Source organism: Phyllobates terribilis, unplaced genomic scaffold (assembly GCF_046119375.1).
Source record: "Phyllobates terribilis strain yellow unplaced genomic scaffold, ASM4611937v1 Scaffold_13__5_contigs__length_258822181, whole genome shotgun sequence".
Classification (NCBI taxonomy): domain Eukaryota; kingdom Metazoa; phylum Chordata; class Amphibia; order Anura; family Dendrobatidae; genus Phyllobates; species Phyllobates terribilis.
This window is the reverse complement of record NW_027362773.1, coordinates 214424391-214451849: the sequence shown is the minus strand read 5'-3', so window position 1 is coordinate 214451849 and position 27459 is coordinate 214424391. Positions and strand designations below refer to the sequence as shown.

General features: G+C 45.9%; 1 protein-coding gene across 12 annotated transcripts in view; it reads right to left on the bottom strand.

The window, feature by feature from the left end:
* The window catches only part of LOC141174386 (uncharacterized), a 242361-nt gene that overhangs the window by 19711 nt on the left and 195191 nt on the right, over positions 1–27459 (bottom strand). For 4 of the 12 annotated variants that reach the window (XM_073659284.1, XM_073659287.1, XM_073659291.1 and 1 more), the window contains 5 exons: positions 26237–26287; positions 26021–26074; positions 24651–24713; positions 21711–21770; positions 6959–7033 (listed from right to left, as the gene is read on the bottom strand). In XM_073659284.1, the coding sequence (XP_073515385.1) occupies positions 6959–7033; positions 21711–21770; positions 24651–24713; positions 26021–26074; positions 26237–26287 (303 nt within the window). The remainder of the gene's footprint in view (positions 1–6958; positions 7034–21710; positions 21771–24650; positions 24714–26020; positions 26075–26236; positions 26288–27459) is intronic. The other 8 variants (XM_073659285.1, XM_073659290.1, XM_073659293.1 and 5 more) reach the window with 5 other exon arrangements.

Here is a 27459-nt window from a genome sequence, read left to right as displayed (position 1 = left end):
CAGAGGCGGGCCTAGCCTGTGAGGCCCAGGACTGAGGGAGAGAAGAGAGGAGTGGGAGCAGGAAGCTTCCAGGAACCGAAGGGACCCTAGGGGTACGGGCCGTGCAGAAGGCCACCCGTACGCCCGCTGCTACCAGGAGGTAGAGGGGTCAGGCCAGATAAGGGGAACTGGTCCCTCAACTAGCGGAGAAACAGCAAGGCTCAACTAGAAACAGGAGGCTGCAGCACTTTATGTACCGTAAGCCAAAAGTCCACACCAGTCTCACTAAGAAAAGGATCCAGGGGACGAAACACACGTCGCCCGCCAAGGCCCGAGGGTACCGGATAGAAGTGTCACTGGGTGTGAGGTGCAGGGAGAAGGCCAGAGAAAGGACACACAGAAGGGGGTCCTGCTAAATACTCCGGAGTTACCTGGGGGTCGGCTGAACCCCTCACTGAGTTAGCACAGAACGACGAGGGCCGTTACATGGGTCCCTGTAACAAGAACTGCAACAACTGTGAATAAAGATCTTGGGACTGCATCACACGGACTCTGTGTTCATTACTGACTCCATGCACTACAACCACCAACATCCACACACACTGCCCTGAAGCCACACTCTTCCTGTGGGGAGTTATACCAACTGTGCTGCCAACCCATCAGCTTCAGAGGACTGTTCCGCAGCGGCGGCCTCATTAGCCGCACTCCACAGGTGGCGTAGTCGGACATTATAAAACCCATATATACAAATAACCCCTTGGATTGACCGCCCTGGGTCACGGACCGGGTCACCGCCAGTGTGACTACAACCCCCAGCGTCTACCGGCCCGGCTCCTGGTACTCCACGGCCCAGGGGGCGCGTCACATCTATAGAGAAAAGCTGTGCCGGAGGTACGTCAACCCCAAAACCCATGAGATGGTATGGCAGATAGTGGTGCCCAAGACAGACATCCAGATGGTGTTGGAAGCCTACTACGATCAGGCGGGGCACTTTGGCTGGAAGAAGCTAGAGACCCTGCTGAAGTGTCGGTTTTATTGGGTAGGAATGCGCAGTTCCATTGAGCGGTGGTGCCGAAATTGTGGACCCTGTAGCCTCAGAAGAAAAGACTACAGCAGCCAGAAGGCTCCCCTGCAACCCATCAAGATGACTCGTCCCTTGGAGATCGTGGCCCTGGATCATGTCAAGCTGTCACCCAGCATGTCAGGATATTCCTATGCCCTGACCATGGTGGATCACTACTCCTGGTTCCTGGTGGTCGCCCCCGTCAAGGACCTGATGGCTGAAACTGCAGCGAAGACGTTTCAGGCGTACTTCTGCAGGCCCCATGGATACCCGGAGCAGGTGCTGATGGATCAAGGCCCAGCCTTTGAAGCCGAATTGTTCAAGGAGTTCTGCCATCTGTACGGGTGTAAAAAGATCCGGACTACACTGTACCAACCCCAAACCAACGGTCTCTGTGAAAAGATGAATAACATCGTCATCGACCTGCTGAAGACCTTACCGCTAGAGGAGAGAAATCAGTGGCCAGACCTACTACCTGACCTGGTAGATCTGTACAACCACATACCTGTGAGTTCCACCAATTGTACTCCAGCATATCTCATGCGAGCCAGACCCGGGAAGTTGCCCATGGACGTGGAGCTTGGTGTAGTAGAACCAGAAGCAGATATGTCCACTGAGGACTGGGACACGACCAGACAGGAGCAGTACAGAAGAGTACAGGCCTGTGTCGAAGACAGTCTCACTCGGGTAAGGGACAAGCAGGAAGCCCACTACAATAAAAGTGCGCCCGTAGAACCCTTCACACCAGGAGAAGTGGTGTTAAAGAGGAAAAGGAGAAACCACAAACTTGATGACCAGTGGGAGAGAGAACCCTACACTGTGTTAAATTGAAGATTTGATAATAGGAAGACCTGCCTAATTAGTAGAGACGGAGGAAGAACGACTGCAACGGTATCTAGAGACCATCTGAAGTTGTGTCCAGACCTGCTAAAGCCCCAAGAAGAAGTGCCTCTCACCGTACCGGAGGAGCCTAAAGAAGCAGTACTCCATACTGACATAGGATATTTCCCGGCAGATTGGGCTCAACTAGGAGGAGCAGTAATAATACCTGTGATCCACTTCTTTCAACAGCCAGAAGACCCTCCACAGCAAGTAGAGCCTGTAAGTGCTTCAGAAGAGCCTGCTCAAGAAGAATCCCCGGAAGAAGGATCCCCGGTTGGAGCAGAGCAAGAAGGCCCAGCCAATGGTATACTTGCCAGTCATGTAGAGAGGTTAAGGCAACCCTGCAGTTCCCCAACACTTAGAACTGACAGAATGGGAGGTAGTGCGAATACTAGTGCCTCACGCATCCCAGTACCACGTAGGTCGACACGTAGCACACGAGGTCAGACCCCTGTCAGATACAGAGAGTAAAGAAGGAAACTCTGACAGTGTAGATAGTTGCCCCTGGGGTATTATATTGTGTATTTTCATGTATATGTATTTATTACTTTGTGTTTTGCCTTATAATGGACAATCTCAGTGTAATAGACACTTTTCTGGTTGCCTCTAGTTACCCGTCAGGGTACATAAAGAACTTTGTGGATGAGGACTATGTGCAGCCCAAAAACTATTTGCTGTAAATAATTGCACTCCCTGGAGTGCCCCTTTAGGTGATCTCAAAACAAAACCCTGTCTGGTGTGGCACAAGTGGAGGTCCAACTCAGGATCGCCATGCCCTGCAGCCACCCCAGGGCCTACGTGGAGGGTTTGCTTTGGACAGGTCCCTCAAGCTACCAAGTACTCTAACTTGTGAGATGGACATCCTGTCGGGGAACCTCACCGGAAGAGACTTGAATTCTGAGGTTGCTTATCGAATTATACATATCTATTTATTATTTATAATGTTTTATATGTAACGTTTAAGCAAAGTGCCTCCCATAAAGGGAAGAGTTATTGTTATTGTTGTTATAAAAAGTACTTCAGTCCGGGAGTACTGAGCTTTGCTAGGGGGGAATGTGGCGCCCTGCTGCGCATTGGTGCCACAGATCCCAGAGGGGTGCACAGACGGATTCCTCCACAAGAGGCCCTCATAGCATTCACACACCTCCACCTTCCACTCCAGTCCACCAGAGGGAGCCCGCGATATAAATAGGGTAGGTGGAGCTAGGCAGTTCAGTCTAGTCTGGAGTCTACAGCCTGGAGTATGCAGTCTGGAGTCCACAGAGAGTGAAGTCTGTGAGAAAGTTAGCCTGCTGCAGCCAGAGAGGTTGGCAGTCCAGCCCAGACTCATTGAGCTCAGGTTAGTGAGCCTAAGGCGTGCCGACGCCGTAAGAGCGGTGGAGAGTAGCGAGGCCTACTGCCAGTGTGAAGCCTAGTTTGGGCCCCGAGCGTGGCCGAAGGCAAGTGGAGTAAGCAAGCTACATAGGGGGCAGAGGAGCTTAACCAGCTCACCCCACAACCATTTACCGGACACCGGGTCTGCGTCTGCAGGGATCCTTAAGGCCCAGCAGAAACAACCGGAACCCCTGGCAAACTATATGTCCCAGGAACACCAAAAGCTGACCGTTATACCAGGGTCAGGAGTCACGGAGGCCCAAGAGACCGGGGAGTGTGATCTCCAACAGAAGGCCCTACCACCAGGTCAGCCGGTGCAAGACAGAGACCAAGTTAGGCCTAGCTCCAGGCAGGTCATAAACTTATCAGGAAAAGGCAAGAAACAGGAGGCCCCACACCCGCTTACTGGGGAGAGTCCTGATATGCACCCTTCACTCTACAGTGCCCTGGATCGTGCCGGAAATACCACCAGTAAAGGTACTGTAGTGAACTCCGGTGTGCGTGCCTATTCTTCTACCCTTCCTCTGACCTGGCTGGGTCCCCTCTGTCCTGCATCCCCTCTCCTACGCTGCCCTGAGGCCCCGCTCCACCTGTGGGGAGCCACAGCAACTAAGCTGCCTGAATACCGGCCTCAGAGGACTGCTGCAGCGCTGGTGATCCTCACCAGACACCACAGGTGGCGTCACGAACATTTCCTATCCCATATAACTTTCCCCCTTCATTTTAAGAGTGACCCCAGGGTACGGGCCCGGGAGCCGACCACCGCGACATCCCTCAAAACTGACAGCAAGGCCCGGGCGCCGAGTAGTCGTTCCCCATCCCCTGGACGCGTCACACCTACTGTACCTACCCATTGTACAGACCCAGTACCCTCCTTCATAGCATTCTCTAATGGCACAGCATCTTTCAGAAGGATAATGGTCGTTTAGGAATAGTTGGAGGAACATGAGAAAGAGATTAAGGTGATGGCTTGTCTCCAAATTCCCCAGATCTCAACCTGATGGTCGTGTGTGAATTGTGCTGAATAATAAGTGATTTATTGAGGCTGCACAGAGCACAGGAATGAAAGGGTACTGTGACAACACAGCTTCTAATCTTAATTAACCAGACGTTATGCCAGGAGAAATACACTATTATGTTTATGTTGACTTTTCAATTTATGTGTTCTTCTTTGGTTGCTCAACACAGAGTATTGTTCGTATAAACCTGAATGCTGATCACTTGAGGTGATATTGGTAATTGACGAATGGCTGCTATTCACATCTTATGTCAGCTCTTACAACGTATTGTCTGCTAGTTTTAGAATACAGGGACTCTGAACAGTGATGTTTGTTAATATGCTAATTGCATATTGTGCTAGGCCAGCTGGTCATTGATTTGAAGAGCAGGGGGATACCAACTATGTAAATTGATTAAATGCTCAAACAATGAACCCTGCACCTTTCCCCCTGACCTGTGACTGATGACCTTAGCCACATCTGTAAATATAAAAAGAGTTTTTTTATCCTGCTGCTGAGAGAATCAGAGAAACTCTTCAGGACAGTAGTTTTGGTAGCATGGCTCCATCCGGAGAGACACAAATTTGGATTCTACAGGATTCCAGCCTAAGGATACACTAAACTATGGAGGGCACCATCCAAATCAAAAAGGGGATCAACATGCTGCACACCACATAAATACACATGAAAAAAGGAAAAGAGGTGTGCTATGAAGCAGTGATCACCCAGCAATACTTCAATAAATTATCAAACGTTATAATAAGTGACAATAAATTTTATTCATTACAAATATAAATACATACAAACAACGTCAAAAAACCCAAATAGCTAAAACACAAGTAAAATCAATATAGTGGGGTTACCCACTAATTTGAAGCCCACCTGCTCCAAAAAAACATCCCTAGTTACAACAGAACAAGCAGTACCATAATACAACAAGTGCCAGTATTATCCCTGGTGATCAATATCGTACACATGCATATTAGTTATGACTGCCTGACATTAGTATTCAAGGAGGTGTACTATAGTCCAGAAAGATGAAGAGGGAAGTATGTACCTACTACAGCAGAGTATATATTGAAAAATACAAAGAGTCCCAAACATAAATGAAGCCCATATAGAATATCTGAGCTGACAAATACTATATACTCACATACCACAAAAAGTACTATTCAGGGTATAAATAAATACAGAACCCTTTCATGCTGTAAGTATCCCTCCTGCACATAATAGCGCTACGATCAATCACCTCCCTGAGCACAAAATCCTATGTTGGGATGAAGCAGGCGGGCATTCAGTGCCCAACGCGTGTCGCCACTACACGTGGCTTCATCAGGGGTCTATCAGGGAGCCTAAGGATACACGGCACTGACTGGAAGGATACAAATCTGCTGTATTGACCATCAGAGAACCCATGGATACACTTAGGGAAACCAGGTTGGGACAATTAGGTCACCTGGCCCCATGGATATGTTGTTTGAGGTTTCCAGGTGGGACCTTCGGGTTGCCTGGAACGCATGGAGACGTTCGGAGAAGCCAGATTGGGACCAGACGGTCATCTGGCCCCATGGAAACTCTCGGAGAAGCCAGGGTGGGACCATCAGGTCTCCTGGCCTTGTACCTCGATGGACTGTCAGCTTCCTAAGCTTGCTGCGACCTCCTCTCTGTGGGGGCTTGCCAAAAGCAGGGGGCCACTGCTTGAGGTAGTTGGCCCTAGAAGTCCCAAAGTCGCAGCTGCCCTACTCCCGGCGGGCCAGCAGAAGGATGATACTGTGTAATTTTGCACCATGTTGGGTATTTGCTGGGACTGTACTATATGTTTATTGTCTGTTTGGTGGTTCAATAAAGTATTGCCACCCTGTTTTACCCTCACCCTGTGTTGTCTGAGTAGTATTATACTCACGGCAGACCCCGGGTCCTCACAAGTACCTATCCTCGTTTATTTATTATGTAATCCTTTCTTACCATGAGCAGCAGATAGAACCTTGACCCAATGCAAGACCCCTACCAGTCACTCAAAAAACGATCTGCAATGCTCTGCTTAGCAGGAAGAAGTGAATGAAATTCAACCTAAGCGCGCACACAGAGCAGAGTACAGGCTCAAAGGAAAGCTTAAAAGCCCATACTACAATCTTACAATTGTACAAGCTCAAAAATTTCTTCACCACTTTTTGCGCCCGCTCAGGCAGAAGCTTAGCGCTGCTGACCACTGAACAAAGCATGGCAGATCGCCTTTTTTGAGCGATTGGTGGAGGAACTGCTGCTCATGGTAAGAAGGGATTACATATTAAATAAAAAAAAGATAAGTAGCGTTTAAAGGATCTGCAGCTACTGACATGGCGCCAGATGCCTCAGGACACCTTCAGAGGTCTAGTGGAGTCCATGTCTTGATAAGTCAGAGTTGTTTTGGTGTGACGAGGGGTCCTAAACAATATTAGGTGGGTGGTTTGATTATGTGTTATTTTTGATAATGAGATCCATCTGGTTTGTTGCACAATTAATAAATTATTTTCTGCTTTAACTGATGATCACACTTCTTGCATGTTAGGCTCCTTATTTCCTGGTGTTCCATGTAGAGGACCAGGAGACATATTGCAGGTTTAGCCGTCCCCTACATCCAAAGGCTTGATGTTCATCTTTATTATTACACGTGAACACTTACGGTGTTTGCAGGGTTTTTGTGATGAGGTGAGGTTGTCGACGGATCATTGTAATAGATTCTTCCTGAAAAAGTTTTCTGTAAGAGAAGAATAGTTGATGAGTATATACAGTATATGTGTGATATCACCATCGGTAGGTGAAAGCGATGAATAAAGTCAGATAGGTCATATATGACTTTTTTAACATGTCCCTGGGTTGGCTCGACCTACCAGAGAACCAAAGGATTCACCAATGGATCCTAGTGGACAGTTTCATCAAAAATTTTCATTTTTAAATGTGTTTTTTTAACTTTTCCATTGACTATAATGGCAAAAATGCAATTCACGAAGCTTTAGAGGGAACCTGTCAGTAGGATTTACTTGCGCATGTAGCTATTTCTTTGACAGGTCCGTTAATTTTTATTATTTATTCCTTTTATTTTTCTCACTTATATAGCACCACTAATTCCACAGTGCTTTATAGACATTATCATCACTGTCACCATTAGGGCTCACAATTTAGATCCCTTTCAGTATGTTTTGGATTGTGGGAAGAAACCTGTGCAAAGACGGGGAGAATATACAAACTTCTTGCAAATGTTGCCCTTGGTGGGATTTGAACCTAGTGCTGTAAAGCAACAGTATTAAACACTGAGCCACCATGCTGCCCTTCATATGGTCATTCTGTTTCTCCATTACTGAGAAATCAGTGTGTGCAGTTATATGCAAATCAAGCAGAAAAGCTATGGCAGATCTGAAGCCTCTGTCACTCCAGCTCTTTTCCACGCCCTCCTCCTGCTTTACTGATAGCTCCTTTGTCTGACGTCACACAACATAGAGCCTGTCAATCAAGCAGGAAGAGGCAGTGTTGAGCGGGGAATAGAGCCGGAGTAACTGAGGCTTCAGATCTGCAAATACAGTAGTGTTTAAAATAATAGCAGTGTGTTCAAAAACATGAGCTATTAGGAAACAGATAGCAAAGCTATGTTTGGTTTTAACACGTAACAGGGGCCCGGCTGGATCCGATGGCACCAAAACCGCCACCCTAGAGCCGTCCATTAAGAAGTTATGACCCATCTGAAGTTTTGAACTTTTTAGCTGCCAGAAGCACGGGAAGGGGACTTAGGTTCAGCCCATAGGGCAGGGGGGGAGTGGACCAAAAGGGAATAAAATGTAGTGTAAGGCCATGTGGTCTCCCTCTCTCTCTCTCTGATGCATGCGGTCCACTTTGAACTGGAGGTCACGTCGAGTAACATGCTGTGAAGGACCTAGGACCCATCTGGTAGCCCAGGCCCCCATGCAGTCCCGTGCACACATGGTCGAGCATTACACTCGTAATTGACATGATCCATCTATACCCTGTATTAGCATATCTGGCCATTATAAAAGTATAACCATTGTGTCTATGTGCCCTTAAGGCGATTAAATGTATAATTGAACCTTGGGGTGCTCTTTTTTTTCTCAATCTATGAATCCACATGTCCATTTCTCGATTTAACTTTCCATGCTACAAAGGATGGCTTCTGGCCCACTATAATCCCATTAATGGACCAGGCTTATATCGAATGAGGAACTGGTGGTAGTTCTACCAGACTGACCAGGTGCTGTTTCACTGGGGCTAGTGAAAGGGGCCTCTCAGCCTGTCGGGATGTGAGCAAGTGTGGTGCCACGTCAGTGACTGCGTGGGCCACCTCCTCTCACTCCCTGTGCCTTCCTGGACCCGTGTGGACAGGGGGTTTCTGTGTAAAACTGTGCCAAGCTGACCTTACGTGCCCCCAGGGGGTGCGGAACATCACATTGGTACAAGTGTTGAGACTTTACCTCATGATCCCGATGACATAATATTGACGTCAGGTGGGGTGGCGGGGAGTGGATCCTTCACAATGAGTATAAAAGGTTTGATTTGTGGCGCCCCTGAGGGTTCGGTCGCCACAGGGGTACTGCATCTCTTTAATAAGGTGTGGTATCTCTCCTTCGAGGTAAGGATGGTGCAACTGTCAGGACCTCAGCTCTGCATCCAACACTACACCTCTCCCACCTGAGGGGGACTTATAGGCACCAGGGTGCTGCCCCAGCCAGGATAAGTGGAGATGGGGGAACCAAAGTAAGGGGGAACCTAGTAATGGGTGAGGGTGGAGGACACACTTAGAGGTTACATAACAAAAATTCATATTTAATAAACAGCCATCTTGGGCTCATGGTCTTTTGATTGTGATCTTCATCACTGAACGTGGCTTTCTGTGTGAACCTGCAGTTGATGGGGACACGGTCCTCGTACTCTGGCCTTGAGTCGAGGAGCAGGCAAGAGTTAACGGTTGTCTCTACCCGGTCAAGGTCCCTATCCAAGAAGGCCTGGAGGGGAGCAGAGTAGTCAAGCTCCGCAGGCAAAAGGATCCCAGGGGGATGCAGACGGAGCGGTATACGCCACCTGTGCTCGCTATTCTGGCCTAGTCAGAGGGATTCCTGCTGCAAGAGGGGTACCGGCCCCCGATATCTGACTTTGTTACTCTATGTCTCAGTCGGAGAAGCCCGGAGGCTCAGTGGATCCCGCTGGGTAACGGAGCGGAGTCGCCACCCGTACCCTTGTTCTGTGCATAGACCAGAGGGAGACCCGGGCCTTAGTACACGCACCACATACGAACAGGAGAGGACCTAGTGGGAAAGTCTAGGAACACTCTGGTGCGGGGTCCTGACCGAAGCATCTGAACTACCCGGAGGTTGTCGGACCCCCAGTCCTGGTGGCCGCAGCGCACCGTAAGGAGCAGGGAGAAGCCTTGCAGCTGAGCATACTACCGTGAGTAAAGCTTGGAAGACTACCCCTATGGCCTTCGGTTTCTTATTGCAACTACACCGTACCACATCTTCCACTACGACTCCCATCCTCCTGTCCTCTCTGCCCTGAGGCCCTGCTCCGCCTGTGGGGAGTAGTATCATCTCCGGCTGCCACTACATCCCGCCTCAGAGGACTGAACGCAGCGCTGGTGGGGGAATCACCAGACACCACAGGTGGCGTAGTCAATATAACCACTCAATTAAACACCAACTCTGAAAGACCATTACACCCTTTTAATGTGACGGCCCTGGGCACGGAACGGGTCCAGGCCACGGCTACAACCCACCAAACATCTGACCCGGCTCCGAGTACCCCCATCTCTCAGAGTAGGGCTGTTAGCGTCACAGATTCATATTGGCTCTTGCAGATCTGTTCAGTTTCATAAAACCAAAGTTACAGGTCTTGAAGTGAAACTCTCGTCTATGTGGTGTAAGGCAGCGCTAGTCATCATACTGGGGGATACTCGCTGCACCGGGTCAATTAAGGCACATAAGCAATGTCCTTCCGATATTTCACAATGCAGTTTATTATTTCGTCATAAATCGCTAATCACACAGTCCATCTTAGTATACGCCCGGCATGTTTACACCTATCACCTCCGGGAGCTTCTCAAGTGGCAGACCGGCATATTACAACATAAATGTCCATATAACGCAGCATTTTACCTTTAGCGGGTTTTGGCTGCTACAGTCCGTTTATTCCGCCACCACTGTGGCTTTGCGGCTTTCCCAGGTGGGGGTCTCTAGCCGTCGTCCCCTCGTAGGCTACTGGTATGTCTTCCACACTTGACATCCAGCCTGCGCCTTTCAGGGTTCTTCACCAAGCCGGCTCTCCCTCAAAGGCCACTGACATCCACGCACAGGATCCAGGCTAGGCCATTCAGGCTGCCAGGCTTCACTCTCGGCCTCACTAGGCCTCTCACAAACGGTCTCCCACACACACGGAGCACAGGCCTCACGCCTCACACCGAACACACCTGTCTCAATTTACCAGGGTTTATATATCCTGATCACACACACACACATACTGACAGGACCTTGCTGATGTTACATTCATGTGATCAGTCAGCTGTGTGTATAGGTCCTGTGTGCTGTCCCAGTCATGTGTACAGACCTTTACTGTGCATACAGGACCTGTGTGATGTCACAGTCATGTGACCAGTCACCTGAGGGGGGAAGGTATATGGTCAGGTAAAACACATCCTGGACCATTACCATAATGACAGCAAGTCGCTGCATTACAGTGGCTAGACAGAAGAAGGGAATTCCCACTGTTACGCCATCGCCCTCTATGCAAAGCAATGTTCCCATGGGTCAGCCATTGGCCCTTAAGTTTGCCATCTAAGATCTAATTCAGATGTCTGTGTATTGCAATCAGAGTACAGTCTTCAATAGACAGACTGACCATGGGTCTACTGACCAGGATTTGGCAAACTAGTATATGCCTATGAGGCAGTCAACTTTGGGTCCAAAGACCCACGGTCAGTTAGCTCATACTCAGGTTAGGATCATGTACATTTGAATTTCGGCCTTAGTACTTTAGCGACAGGATTCATAGGATTATATAATACATTGCAATAAAGAAGTGTTAGGTGTAAGATACAAGCCATCTGGAGATGGCAAAATCAAATCCACTAGTAGGTAAAAAAAAACCTCTAAAGCTTCGTTAAAGGGTATTTCTGGGACTTTTTGAAATACAAAAAATGTGCCTAAGCACTAACAGAAAGGTAGTTGCTACCTACCTGCCTGTTGTGCCTGGCGCCATTCTTCACTGACACAGCAGTTACAGACCGCTCCTGCCGGGGATTCAGTTGTCTTTGCTGAAGTCACGTCAAGAGCAGAGGCTTCTTTTCCGCTATGCTTTGTTGACAGGACGGAACTTCCAATGTCATTTTGATTGACAGCTGGATCTCCATTACCTACTTGGGGGAGCCGTCTGTCAATCAGAATGACGTCGGAAGTCCTGTCCCGTTGATTGAGCGGAGCGGAAAAGCCTCTGCCCTTGAGGTGACATCACCGGAGGTAGCTGAATCCCCGGCAGGAGCGGTGTGTGACCACTCTGTGTCAGGGAAGAACGGCGCCAGGCACAACAGGCAGATAGGAAGCAAGTACCTGTCTGTTAGTGCTTATGCACATTTTTTGTTTCTCAAAGAGTCCTGGATATACCCTTTAAGGATAAATGAAAAGATATGGCTTTCAGGCTACTGTGATTCAAAAATACAAGATTTTGAAGTGTTTTTACTGTGAAAAAGAAGTAAAACATAAAAAAGCAACAAAAAAATATAGAAACTTCATTACATTACTACATTATACATAGTTTGAAATACTTAAATAATGGCATTTCAGAAAAAAAACACTCAACAGACACTTTTATAGCAAATAAAATGAAAAGGTTATTGAAAGGCATAGATGAAAAATGTTGATGGAAAGATCCCCAAAAATTGCTGCCTCACAAATGCAAAAAAATTGATTTTTAGTCAAGTGCCTCAGACAGAAATCTTAATATTTGGAATAGCTGAAATTTTGCTCAAATTTATCAAGACTGTTCGTCGACTTTATCTCTCATTTGATACACCATATTTGGAGTTTTTCAAGAACTTTGGGATTAAACACAAAACATAAGTTTCTCCTGTGAAAGGGAGTTTTTTTTTTACTCTTCTTTGAATAATCTGAGAGGCATCTAGGTAAAGATAAAGTTGTTGCAATAGAGCTTCTGTGAAACAACCAAGTGCCTGGATGTGACAATAAATAGAGCTAATGAAATCTTTTGAAGCAGCAGTTGATGTCATCACATACCTGTGTCAACAGATATGGACAACTAGTAAGCGGCCCAAAAACTGGACAAGATCCGTGTTTTTTTTCTACCGAAGAAGGGAGATGTTACCAACTATGGAAACTATTGGACTATTGCGCTCATACTTCATGCCAGCAATATACTACTGAAGATCCTACAAAGACTGCTACAGCCTTACTTTGACAAAGAACTGCCAGAGGAACAAGGAGAAATCAGAACAGGCAGAAGTACAAGAAATATGATAGCTAACATTAGATGGATAATGGAAAAGGCCAAAGAATACAACAAGAAGATCTATTTTTGCTTCATCGACTACAGCAAAGCATTCGACTGTGTTGATCACCAGAAACTTTGGAATACCATGAAGAATATGGGTGTGCCGAACCATCTGATCAGCCTCATTACAAACCTTTACATCGACCAAGCAACACGGCATGGTTCTAAGAAAAGCGAGGTATCAGATAAGGCTACATCCTGTCACCATTTCTCTTCAATTTATGTGCAAAAGCTATTTTCAGGAAGGCAGGACTTGCCGAAAAAGAAGAAGAAATCAAAATTGCTGGATGAATCATCAGCAATCTTAAATACACAGACTATGCAACATTGATAGCAACAAGCATAGATGGAATGAAGGATTTATTACGGAGTGTCAAGATGGAAAAATCGAACATAGGACTGCTACTCAACACATAGAAGACAAAAGATATTGACTACTGCCAGGTACAATCGGGACACATTTGAGATGGACGAGTCAATAGGAGAATAGCTATGGGCAAATCAACAATGAAGTCACTGGACAAGGCTTTCAAATCAAGGAACAATTCACTGGCGATGAAGACATGGCTCGTACATAGTTTGGTCTTTTCTGTGGTAACATATGGATGCGAAACAGGACGATAAAGAAACAAGAGAGGAGATGAATCGGCTCCTTTAAAATGTGGTGCTGGAGTAGGATGTTATCAATACCATGGATGGCAAGAAGAACAAACAAATTAATTTTGGAACAAATCCAGGCAGACATGTCACTTGAACCAAGGATCACCAAGCTACAACTTGCCTACTTTGGACACATCATGCGAAGAGAACAATCACTGGAGAAGGACATCATGGTCGGAAGAATAGAAGGAAAAAGGCGAAGAGAAAAACCAGCAACCCGATGGCTTGCTACTATCAAGATAATGGCAGAGAAGACCCTGGTTGACCTTTCTAAGTTTGCACAAGATTGATCTTCCTACAGAGTATTCATCCATCAAGTCACCATGGCTCGAGATCGAGCCGAAGGCCGTTAGAAAAAAAAAGGCACTATCAAAATAAGAACCTGTATCAGTTGAATTGGGAACAGCAGTTTTACAGGTTTTTTATCTATTCAAATCCAAAGAACAGCTATAGAGACAGTAAAAAAAAAAGAGTATCAAAAGACTGACCATCACTTCCAAACAGAAAACTGGTGTGTACAGGTGCATACTAAGAGTAGCCATCTCCATACATAACTAACAAATAAAGTTGCACTCTGTAATGCTATAGCATGGAAACATGAAATGTATGAAATTAGAATTGCATTACTGCTCTAGAAAATAGAAAAAAACTAAGATGCTTAGCACATAATTTTGCCAATTGATGCATGCCTAGCAGTCACAGCAAGGCGACCTTCATTGCTGGGGACCTATCCTAATGTGAATCCTTTCCTGGGCTGAAGCCTACATTTATATGGGTAGGTAGGATTCTGCTGTAATTAAAACTGCCATGGGCTGATGGGTGGAGTGCTCAGTCAGAGAGCCTTTGTATAAATATCAAAAGACTGACCGTCACTTCCAAACAGAAAACTTGTGTGTACATGTACAAACTAAGAGTAGCCATCTCCATACATAACTAACAAATAAGAGAGGATTCTCATTAAAGTCCAGTGGTGCCGACTTTACACCACTCCATCCGATGCTCGGCATTGTGCTTATTGATGTACGGCTGCATGCAGTTGCTCGACCATGAAGCTCCCGGCGGGGGTAAAGTGCATATGCTGATAATACTAGAGGAGGTCTGGACTCTGCAGTTATGGAGTAAGCAGAGCCTTAGTGACTTTCCTGCCCTCTGCTCCTCAGCACTCGGTGACCCCGCTCTGTAACATTTTGGGGTCTCTACTTCATGGCTGAGTTGCTGCAATTCCTTTCACTTTTCAATAATATCACTCACAAGTGATGAAAGGGAAGATTTAGGAGGAAGAAATATCATGAATGGACTTGTTTCACCAGTGGCTCCTATTACAGGACCGTGCTGGTATCAGTGAGCTCTGTGTAGCACCCTGAGGATTCGGCTGCTACAGGGGTATTACACCTCAAGCCAGAGGTGTGGTATTCCACTCCCGGGTAAGGATGGAGTGTGGAACTGAGCTTAGTAGGCTGCATGCACTACATACATCCCATTTCCGGGGGACAGAACGACGGTACTCCCACCAGTATATGTGCAGGTACGACAGCGTCTGTCCCTGGCTGGAGTGGGAGGGGGGTGGAACATCCCAGTAGTGTAGGGGCAGATAGGGGGAGTAGTCTGGGTAAAACTAGGAGCTCATTGGGTGCTGGTCACCTGAGCTCACACATAGAGGGAGTATATAAGGTGGGCACCATCTTAGATCAGGGTTCAGTTCAGGCAGGAGGAGAAGAGGAGAGGAGCTCAGCCAGGAGGGCTGACAGGGAGCTGTGGCTCCGGCAGGGCCCAGCTCCAGAGCAAGGCCTGCTGAGAGAGAGAGAGGAGTAAGAAGGACCCAGAGAGGAAACAAGAAGAGAACCCCAAGATCCCAGAATAAGGACAGAAGGGTGAAGGGTTGGCGGACAAGGGTACCGGATCCCAAGCTGGCAGAGGCCAAAACACACCTTAGCCAGGAACCCGAGGTCGTGGTCAGGATCTGCCACGACCCTCACCAAATCCACTAGAAAGGCACACCGAGCATAGGGTCAGGGAGCCCAGAGGAGGCTTGACCACCAAGAGACCCGAGGGAGCCGGCCAAAAGTGGATCCCTGGTGGGAACGGCCAGAGGAAGGGAGAGTCAGAAAGGAGCTCAGGACCACGCTCCAGAATTGCCTGGGGGTTGGCCGAGTCCAGGACCTGGTGGACGCAGCACGGCTCGGGTGGTCACTCGAGGCCAGAGTGACCAAGAGAACACCAGTAAGTAAAAACCCTGAACTGCATCTCCTGACTCTGAATCTTCTTTCTGCATCATCACAACCCCCATCATCTACACCTGCTGCCCTGAGGCCATACCCCTCCCGTTGGGGGTTATACCATCACTGCTGCACATATACCACCGGCCTCAGCGGACTGCTCTGCAGCGGCGGCGTCAAAGCCGCACTCAACGGGTGGCGTAGTCGACAATCAAGTTAACATCTACTGCCATAGACTGCCACTTAGTTTGACACCCTGGGCACGGACCGGGTCACCGCCACAAGGACTACTACACCTATCCAGATCCGGCTCCGGGTATCCCTACAGCACTGGCCCAGGGGGCGCGTCATCTGCACCACTGGCTGTTCTGTCACACGTTAGTAAAGACAGACGGCATGGTGGGGGTCCGATGTTGTGCACCCATCGATTCCAAGATTGGTGCTCTGGAACCTCGAGATCGCGGCTCTGCATCCTCATCTTGAATGGTGATAAGGTGCACATGTTTAGACTCTGCTCAATTCACTGTTAATGGAACGGCTGGAAAAAGTTGAGTTCACTTTCTAAAGTAGCAATAGTTTGAATTTTTTCCCATTACTATTACTAACAACCATTGTCATGGATCTCAACATTAGCCATGCTTTCTCAAACCTCTTTCATATGGAGAAGCCAATGGGTAGCAGTGCAGCCCATTGCCATACTGCTTTTTAGCAGCCCTACTCTCTGGTGGCACAAGCCCAGCCACATCCTGACGAGTCCAGATATAACCAATGCCACACTATTCCCAAACTCCATGCTCCTACAAGCCCCCTTGGGCACTTCCCTACTACATCCCTCTCTAGTATCTCCCCTTTATTGTCTTTAAGCTCTTTTTAGGGAGAAGCCCCCTATCGCATCCCACTTCACACAGCTAGCCAACCACTGGGCCTTCATTTAGACACCTGCCTTGCAGCCCATCAATCTGCTCCTTTATTTGTTATAGACACTAACATCTACAATAGAGTGGACACTCGAGATCAGGCTCACAATTCTACTGCCGCCAATCCATAGACCAATGTATAGCCACTGGTCGCTTTCCAGGGAACAGCAACAGGTGGAGAAAGCAATGTACCCACATTGTCCCAGAACCCCCATGTATGAGTTCATATCTAAAATGTCTATTGTTATGAGGTGTGTTGAATTTTGTTGTATGCAGAATTTTCTGCTTGGGTCACACTTTTATCCACAAGTCAATTTTCATGCAGTTTTTATGACAAATTACAGTGCAGTCTTAAGAAAGTGGTGAGTAACACCATCCATCAATGCATTTCTGACAGTTTTTTGGCTTGAAAACCTTTTACATGATTCACACCTTTTTTTCAAATTGTCTTTTGCTGCTTAGTTTTCTGATTTTTATGTCATTGTGACTTTTACAGATGTGTTAGACAGGTTTATGAAATGCAACTTTATATAAAAAAACACAAAAAAAATTGACACAATTCTATTCCCAAGTCCCCTAGTGCAGAGGTCCCCAACCGCCGGTCCGCGGACCAGGACCGGGCCGTTGGGGTTTTTCAGCCGGTCCGCGGGGAGAGGGGGCCCCTCCAGCCTCCAGCAGGGCCGCCATCAGGGCATGACTGCCCTGACTCCAGTATGGGGCCCGGCCGGTAGGAGCCCCCTCGGAGCCCCCCTCTTGTGCGTCTCTCTCCTCATGGGGCCCCCGGCCCCATGCTAAGCGCCGGGTCCGGGACATCTTAGCGCTGCGCTGCTGCGGCAGCACCTTCATGATTCCCCTGACTTCCGGTCATGTGACGGCGCCGTCACATGGCCGGAAGTCAGGAGAACCTGGTGTCAGCGATTTGGACGAGCGCCAGGATTCTGCAGGGATCGCATGGGGGTAAGTATAACAAGTTTTATTTTTTTTTAAATACAATTAACTAGGAGTGGGGGTAATGGGAGATGCACATGGGGGGAGGGGAGAGATGAGAGATGCACATGGGGGAGGGGAGAGATGAGAGATCCACATGGGGGGGAGGGGAGAGATGAGAGATGCACATGGGGGAGGGGAGAGATGAGAGATCCACATGGGGGGGAGGGGAGAGATGAGAGATGCACATGGGGGAGGGGAGAGATGAGAGATCCACATGGGGGGGAGGGGAGAGATGAGAGATGCACATGGGGGGAGGGGAGAGATGAGAGATGCACATGGGGGGAGGGGAGAGATGAGAGATGCACATGGGAGGGAGGGGAGAGATGAGAGATGCACGGGGGGGTGAGAGATGCACGGGGGGGATGAGAGATGCACGGGGGGTGGATGAGAGATGCACGGGGGGGTGAGAGATGCACGGGGGGGATGAGAGATGCACGGGGGGGATGAGAGATGCACGGGGGGTGGATGAGAGATGCACGGGGGGGTGAGAGATGCACGGGGGGGATGAGAGATGCACGGGGGGGTGAGAGATGCACGGGGGGATGAGAGATGCACGGGGGGTGGATGAGAGATGCACGGAGGGGGATGAGAGATGCACGGGGGGGATGAGAGATGCACGGGGGGGATGAGAGATGCACGGGGGGGATGAGAGATGCACGGGGGGTGGATGAGAGATGCACGGGGGGTGGATGAGAGATGCACGGGGGGGTGAGAGATGCACGGGGGGGATGAGAGATGCACGGAGGGGATGAGAGATGCACGGGGGGTGGATGAGAGATGCACGGGGGGTGGATGAGAGATGCACGGAGGGGGATGAGAGATGCACGGAGGGGGATGAGAGATGCACGGGGGTGAGATGCACATGGGGGGGTGAGAGATGCACATGGGGGGGTTATGTTTACATAACTTTGTTTCCTTATGAAGGGCGGGGGGGGGCCCCCAAAAATTTCATGCACAGGGGCCCACTACAGTCTGTGTCCGCCCCTGGGATGAAGTAAATGCAGCTGAACAGCAGCTGTCAGGACAGCTGCCCTGTCCTGCTGCAGGGCGTGATGGGGCCTCAGTGATGCGGCTCCTGGCACAGCACATTATGTGGGGCTCCTGGCGGGGACCTGGTCTACACTATATGATAAGTATGCACTAAACTCCAAATCCCTCCATTACCCCGCCCCCATATGACCAAAGCCCCGCCCACCCCACCCCCTCCTTGCTGGGCCATGGAAAAATGATCTTGCTTCAAGCCGGTCCCTGGTGCAAAAAAGGTTGGGGACCACTGCCCTAGTGATTTTACAGTCCTGCTCATCGTTATTAGCACCCAAGAAGTTTAAGTACATAATGTGGAATATCTCCTGAAAAAAATGAATCAAGTGAAACAGTTTTTTGTATAGAGTACTCGTGTTAAATACAAAAGAACAAATGATAAACAATAATTTAAAACAAAAAACAATGGGAGGCAAAAATAGAAAAACCTAAAGCTTGCCGTGTCACTGGTATTGGCACCCTTTACATTAATTTAGTATGGAAACAGATTTTGACTCGCCTGTGGTAAATCAAAAAAGAGATTCTCCTGTGATTAATTGTCAGTGCCCATGTGACATAAATTAGCTAATGAACAATGACTTCAGTGTTTTAAAAAGCCACATGGTAGGCCCTGTTCCTTTGTCACAATGGTGAAGACAAAGGAGCTGTCTGAGGACATAAGAGCTGCTTTTATTAGCAAACACAAGACTTCCAGAGGGTATAAGGCCATCTCCAAAGACCTTGGTATCCCAGTTTCAACAGTGCGCAATGTTATTAAGAAGTTTGCCAAGCATGAAACTGTCAAGAACCTCCCTGGACTTGGGAGAAAGAGGGAAATTGACAAGAAATGCCTTCGAAGGTTGGTGCGAATGGTGGAAAAAATACCATGTCAAACATCCAAAGACCTGAAGACCAACCTGGAACAGTCTGGGGTCATGGTTTCAACAAATACTATACGCCGCACACTAAGCCAAGCAGAGCTTTATGGGTGAAGGCAAGGAAGAAACCATTGCTGAAGAAAAGACATAAAAAGAAACGATTGATCTTTGCCAAAGAGTACCTTGACAAACCACAATCCTTCTGGGAAAATGTTCTGTGGACAGATGGAACAAAAATAGATATTTTTGGCTATGCAAAGCAACAGTTTGTTTACAGAGGGTGCAATGAAGCTTATAAGAAAAATAGCACCTTACCAACAGTTAAGCATGGTGAAGGATCCATAATGCTGTGGAGTTGCTTTGCTGCGTCTGGTACTGGAAACTTGACTGTATCTCAGGAATCATGAAATCAGAGAATTATCAAGAAATTTTAGAGCAAAATGTCCTACCCAGTGTAAGAAAATTTGGTTTGAGTCAAAGATCATGGCTCCTCCAGCAAGACAATGACCCAAAGCACACATCCAAAAGTACACAGCAATGTTTGAAAAATGAAAAATGGACCATTTTAAAATGGACAGCAATGAGTCCTGACCTCAATCCCATTTAAAATCTTTGGGGTGAGCTGAAATCTGCTATTGGGAAAAAGAACCCTGCAAACATTCAAGAGCTGGAACAAACTGCAAAGGAAGAGTGGGAAAAAATTCCAGCTGAGAAGTGCAAGAAGCTTATAGATGGCTACAAGAAACGTCTGGAGGCTGTCAGTAATGCCAAAGGGTATGCAACCAAGTATTAATTAAGGGTGCCTTTATTGCTGCTCATGCTGTTTATTCTGTTTTTTCTTTGAAATTGCAACATGGAAGTTGAAAAACAATGTTTTATTGTTGTATTACTTTGGACCACTAATTGAAAAATCCTGAGGATATAACTTTGGTACATTTCCATTTAGTTCTGAAGATATTGTACAGTCTATGAAAAAAATGAAGGGATTGCCAATAATGGTGAGCAGCACTGTAGGTATTACAGTTGTTTTGACTTTTTTGTGCCATTTTTCCCACAAAAAAGCTGCAAAACCATTTAAAGACTGAAAAACAGCCAATCTTGAGCTTTGTACAAAATTCATGAATCACCCTTGGCCATGTGCCATTTAGTTGTATTTGGTGCAAAAAATCGTCAGTGAAAAATTTTTAGGTGCTCAGGTGTAGAGATATTACGGCATACTGGCCGAAGCATTTACTGAGGCATTTCTACATTGTCCTGTGCATACTGTTCATGGGTCTAGTGGGCAGTCCTATCAGTAAAGGACAGCTATCTCTGTCACTGTGGCTTATCATGGGGGTGCCAAATTCTAAAATTTGTTGCTCAACCCCCTTTTTGCTGTACTGTAAAAAAAATTCAGGAGGACCAGTGCTGGGGGATCTCCAATGCACTGAGCAGTGGGGCGTGCCATTGCTTCTTGGAGTGCCCATCCAACAGTCGCCGAGCTGTTGACCCAACAACACAGCAGTTAAGATAAGTTTTTCATCAGCTTTTCGACTCCGCATGAGCAACCACCGAGATGACAAACATTTCAGTATGATGAAGTCAGCTTTGTCATCTCAGTTGCTGCCTATGCAGTGCGCTGCGATGACAGTCGCATGTAGACTGCTGCCTTCTGCATAGGTAACAACTGAGAAGACAGAGGCTAAGCAGCTAATGAATGAAGACAATATTGAATCATTTGTACTGAAATGTGTGCTACACTGTACTTTCCTGCAGCTACTCACCTCTCCTCTCACTTGTAATTTTGTGAGTGCAGAGACAATGATGTACAGGGAGAGCTTACCCAAATTTCAAAAGAATCATAAAACAAAACTTATAATAATTTTTACATTTTTAAAAGGAACCTGTCATGTAGAAAAATGCTATTAACCTGCATGGTAATAGCGTTCTGAAGCTGCTTGGCGCCCACACTGAGAGCTCACTGCTAGGAGCAAATTGACTTTATTTTTCCCGGCAGCCTTGGGCTTTCAGTCATAGCGATGCGGTTAGTGCGGCTTCAGTCACCGCTCAGTGCATAGTGAGTGGTCCCTGTAACCAAGCCGCTCACACTTGATGTATCTGGAGGACCCCTCACAGGTCTGTTATCCCTTTGCTTGGCTCATAGTGTGTGTATGGTTACCAATAGTACAGATTATCTTTTCACCTTTACTTACCTCATACTGGAGATTTGGTGAATAAATATCATCATCATCATCATCATCATCATCATCAGTCTATAAAAAACAATCAAAGCAATATGAAGAAAATGAAAGTTATGAAAAAAGGCCAGATAGGTCATACTTCTCCAGTTTAGTATGCCCCTCTGTCATGGGGTTGGATTAACCTACTAGAGCAAAGGTCCCCAACCTCTCTGACCTTGAGAGCCACATTCAGCTATGAAAGAGGGTCGTGAGTCACATTCAGCTCCTACCCCATTCACAGTAGTGATAACCAGAGCTCCCCTTACTGGTATAATTACAGCCAAAACTTATCCATTGAAATCACACCAATGCAGTACGCAAAACTACAGGGTTTCCTATCTTACCACCATTCAGATCTTCTCTTCTGTGCAGGGCTACACGCAAAAGTCACCATCTAGAGATCTGCTCTTAATAATGTTGCACAGCTTCTGGATACCCACAGTTGCGGTAGAAACTTCACAGAGCAGATTACATGGGATAACAAGCTTTTACTTCTCAGAACATGAGGTAAAGGAAAAAAATGCAGTCACACAGTACTGCACCAGGAAGTAAGAACAAAACAGAAAAATACAAGAGAGACCTTTTTTCTTTTACAATACAGTAAACAAGGAAACTTTACACAACATCGCCATCTACTGTCAGATCAGCATAAAGTCCTCCTTCACACAAACAAAGCAGTCCACAACTGTTGCATATACCAACAAATAGCTGTTTGCTAGACCAGGTGCTAATGCACGAAGCTGGCAGACAGTCGCGAGCCACACACCACGGGCCCGCAAGCTGCATATGGCTCTCAAGCTACAGATTGGGGACCGCTGTATTAGAGAATGAAAGGATTCACCAATAGGCCCAGGTTCTTATCTGACACTAGAGAACTAGACACATCAGAGCTACAATGCAGGAATGAGAATTCATATGAGTAAAGAAATCCTAAGAAAACTAGATTTATAGATAGCATGTTATTTTACATTAGATCAAGCTTTACTTATGAAGCACATCAGGTCTAGGAGATCTTGCAGGACAGATAAGGTTGCTAAGGCAAATACAATCCAGACTATGATGCCCAATTGCTTACTATGCCTCCCATAATTTAAATGCTATGGATACATTTACACTAATATTTTACCATAATCCTCATGAATACAGAATAAAACCCTACTTTTCTTGCTACTATATAGCCTTTGCAACTCCTTCACATAGCTGGTTGTGCTGCTGCTCCTTACATAAAACTGACAGCACACTTTTCCTGAATGCTGTCATATCAGGATCTAGCATCATTTGCTCTCTATTCTCTTTGCAGACTAAAACTTAGTACAACTTTTGTAACTCAACATAACTACTAGCATAGTGTCCATAGCTTTTAAACTTTGGGCTGGAGACCCATCATGCTTCATAAACTGAGCTATGCTATGCTTATGTGAGAAAAAGATGGACTCTATTAAACTGAGCAATGCAGGGTCGACATCAGGTAGACAGACTGGGCAATTGCCCGGGGCCCCCAATCTCTTGGAGGCCCACAGCATCTTCAGTAGGAACTAAACTGATAATAGCTTTGTCAGTTAGCTTCCAATGTGGAGACTGCTTCAGGACCTTTGGTGACATCATGGTCCTGTGACCAGTCATGTGACTGTGATGTCACCACAAGTCTTGTACTCTGCTGGACTTCAGGAACATTTGGTGACATCATGAATATGTGACCAGTCATGTGACCGTGACACCACAGGTCCTGCACTCTGCTGGAGTTGGAAGAGCTGAAGAGGAGATGGGCTGGCGGCAAGTCCTCTATTGGGTGTATTCGTGTCTCTGTCTGTCTTTGTATCTGCGTGTGTCTCTGTATGTGTGTGTCTCTGTGTATCTGTGTGTGGTTGAACCCAGAATTTATGGGCTCCTGGTGGTATACATTAGTGAAGACTTCAGTATGTGTGGGCTCCTGGCAAGTATTTTATCAGTGAAGACATTAGTATGTATGGGATCCTGGTAGATATACATTAGTAAAGACATCAGAATGTATGTGCTCCTGGTAGCTATACATTAGTGAAGACATCAGAATGTATGGGCTCCTAGTGAGTATACATTAGTGAAGACATCAGAACGTATTGGTTAATGGTATGTATATGTGTCTGTATGAAGGTGCTCTGTGTATACACATATGTCTATATGTATGCATGTAGACTGTGAATGCATGTGTCTGTATGTATGTGCTCTGTGTATACATGTGTGCATGTGCTCTGTGTATACATATATGTATATGTATGTGCTCTGTATACATGTATATGCTCTGTGTATACATACAGTATATGTGTGTATGTGCTTGGTGTATACATGCGTGTGTGCTATGTGTATGTTAACATAGGTGTGTTTAACATACAGTGTTTGTGTCACATATGGCTCGTATATAGCATCCATTTATAAATCCTGGCTGCACAGATGAGCAGTCATAGGTGTAAACATGTTGGCGATCACCCAACAAACAAGCAAAATTCTGCTTATTCATCAGATGATTGGATTGTTTATGGCAGAACAAAAATCATTGTTCTCAGCAGCACATCGCCCCATGTAAAGTGTAGATGTGCTGCTGATAACATGATACTGTATGGGGACAGATTGATTTACCAGTGATTGTTCTGTTCCCATCATTCTTCAGCCGGCGTAAAGAGGCCGGGAAACAAGAACCAAACGACTTCAATACTGTCAGTAGCGTTTATTTAACGGCCTGAACTCAAACAATGAAAATGGCACCTAAATGTTTGCATGTGATAATGCAATATGTTTGCATTTAGGGCCCAGCTTTAAACTTTTGCCCAGGTCCCCACTTTGTCTAAACCGGCCCTGGAGCTATGCTTATGTGAGGAAAAGATGGACTCTCTTTTATTCAATGTATCTAGTATCTCACATTACAATCTACCATCTTACATTTGAAGTTGGTGGACCAGCCATGCTTCTCCGTCTTTCTTGTGCATTTGGTTCATATGTTTCCTGTTAAAATATTAATGGTTAGCACATAGAATCATAGAATCATAGAATGGTAGAGTTGGAAGGGACCTCCTGGGTCATCTGGTCCAACCCCCTGCTCAAAGCAGGATTCACTAGATCATCTCAGACAGATGTCTGTCCAGCCTCTGTTTGAAGACGTCCATTGAAGGGGAACTCACCACCTCTCGTGGCAGCCTGTTCCACTCATTAATCACCCTAACTGTCAAAAAGTTTTTTCTAATATCTAATCTGTGTCTCCTCCCATTTAGTTTCATCCCATTGCTTCTAGTCTTTCCTTGTGCAAATGAGAATAAAGATGATCCTTCTACAATGTGACAGCCCTTGACATATTTGTAGACAGCTATTAAGTCTCCTCTCAGTCTTCTTTTTTGCAAGCTAAACATTCCCAAATCCTGCAACCGTTCCTCATAGGACATGGTTTGCAGACCAGTCACCATTCTGGTCGCTCTTCTCTGAACTTGCTCCAGTTTGTCTATGTCTTTTTTAAAATGTGGTGCCCAAAACTGTACACAGTATTCCAGATGAGGTCTGACCAAAGAGGAGTAAAGTCCGATAATGACTTCACGTGATCTAGACTGTATGCTTCTGTTAATCTGACATGATAAAAAGGGATAGTAACCAAGAAACACTAAAAATTACTGACACAATGTTTAATGACACATACATTTTGAGGGTAGATGTTTCTAATTGCTATGCCAGCGGAAAGTAAAAAAAATGTCTGTGGCTGTAACAGATTCAATAGTAGTACATGAAAAAGAAGGCTCATACCCCGTATTAGATATAATCTCAGATGACCACGGCTTAATTTACTTCCATGGGATAGATGGAGATTGCCACTCTGTCAATACCACGGAAGTGAATGGAGCAGTGATTGAGCATGTGCACTACAAATACATTCTATTAGGGACTTTGGGACCCCCATACTTGAATCAGCGGGAACCTCAACAGTTGGCGCCCCAGCAATCATATACTTATTACCTATCCCAGTGGGAAAAAAAACTCTTTAAAAGAACTTGTCAGCTTACCTAACTAGTCTATTTCAGTAATTACTTGGATCAAACTTACAATTCTGGAGCATCTTTCCTTAGAACTCATTGTGTCGTTCCTCTTTTATTCCTCCTAGAAATTTGTAAATTCTTTTTGTCTGACCCTGTCAGCACTCATAGAAGAGTGTGGGACTATTTATGGACATGTTTCTAATGGTAATACATTTATTCATTTCTAGGAGGAGTAACAGAAGTTGAAGTTAGGAACAATAAGACTATCAAATGCTCCAATTTATGACTTACAGTTTTAGGTGGTCTTTGTGGAGCTGGTTGTTGGCGCACATTCGACTTAGATACCTGGAAAAGCAATGCTGATTAGTAGGAGCATATACGTGTTTGGCAAGATTTTTTTTTTACTATTTCAAGAAGATATGTAAGAGGTGTAAGTATTTCATGAGATACATAATTGATTTTCCTCAGATATACTCACTATCATATGCCAACAATCTACCATCTTACATTTGGAGTTGGTGGAACAACCATGTTTCTCCGGGATTCTCTTGCCTTCTCCTGTAAAAATATTAATGTTTAGCACATCTGACATGATTAGTGAAAAAAGAGATAGTAAACCATTCCTGACTACCACAGCTGCAAAATGGCCAAAACCCCCGGCATCAAAAGATCTTTTTAAAAAGTTGCCAAATTTTGTGCAACTCTACTTCATTCTCTTCTGGTGTGATTTTAGGTACACCAGTTGTTTTGTTTTACGACATTTTTCAAAATGTGCAATTTTTCCTGCTAAAAAGTCACAAAACTGGTTATAGACTGAAAAAAGACAATCTTGAGCTTTTTGCAAAATTCACGAATCGCGTGCGCCATTTTGATGAATTCGGTTCAGCGAAAAACACAAGTCAAAAAAGAAAAGTGATTTAAAAAACCCGGCAAATGATGAATTGGACCCAATATGCTTGTTTTTTAGTTTTAGAAAATATATAAGCATGGGGATTTAGTGTGATTTTTAAAATTTTGTAATTCAAATTTTATTTGTATGTGTCTATAGCGTGAAAACTGTCATGACTACCAAAGGTGCAAAATGTCCTTAAACCTCTAACAGCTACTAAAGTAGGAATCTCCAAATGCAGTACTCTACACTAACTTCTTATTTTAACAGCACTTATTGATGTCCTCTGGATTAAGTCCTCTTCTGTCCCCCACCCTCTCCCTTCTTCTGTCTTTCCTTTTTCTCACCATCCTTATTTGTGTCTGTGGTTTTCTCCCGGTTTCGCACATCTTGCTACATCTGGAGCACCCCAAGCTGTTTTGCTCCTTGCTTTGTTCATCGTGTATGTATTATTACAGATTACTATATGATTTTTACTTAACTCATACTGGAAGTGTGATGTATTAAAATCATCATAAATAATAAAAACATTGGTCAGGTATAAAGTTGAGAAAGTGTTGGGTTTGCAATGTGAATGGATATTAAACATTTTATCCCCTTTTTTGCTAGAAATGAGTGAATGCGTGAGAATCTGATTAGCTAAGATGGTGTTTCACCGGCAGGGATGAATTTCCTATTATAGGGTTACTATAAGGGAACTATTTTGAGTATCTCACTAGTTGTACTCAGGTGTAGAGAGAGATTATGGCCTGCTGACCGAAGCATTTACTGAGGCATTGTTACCACTGGTCTAGTGGGTGATCCTATCAGTTACGGACAGCTATATCTGTCACTGATTTAT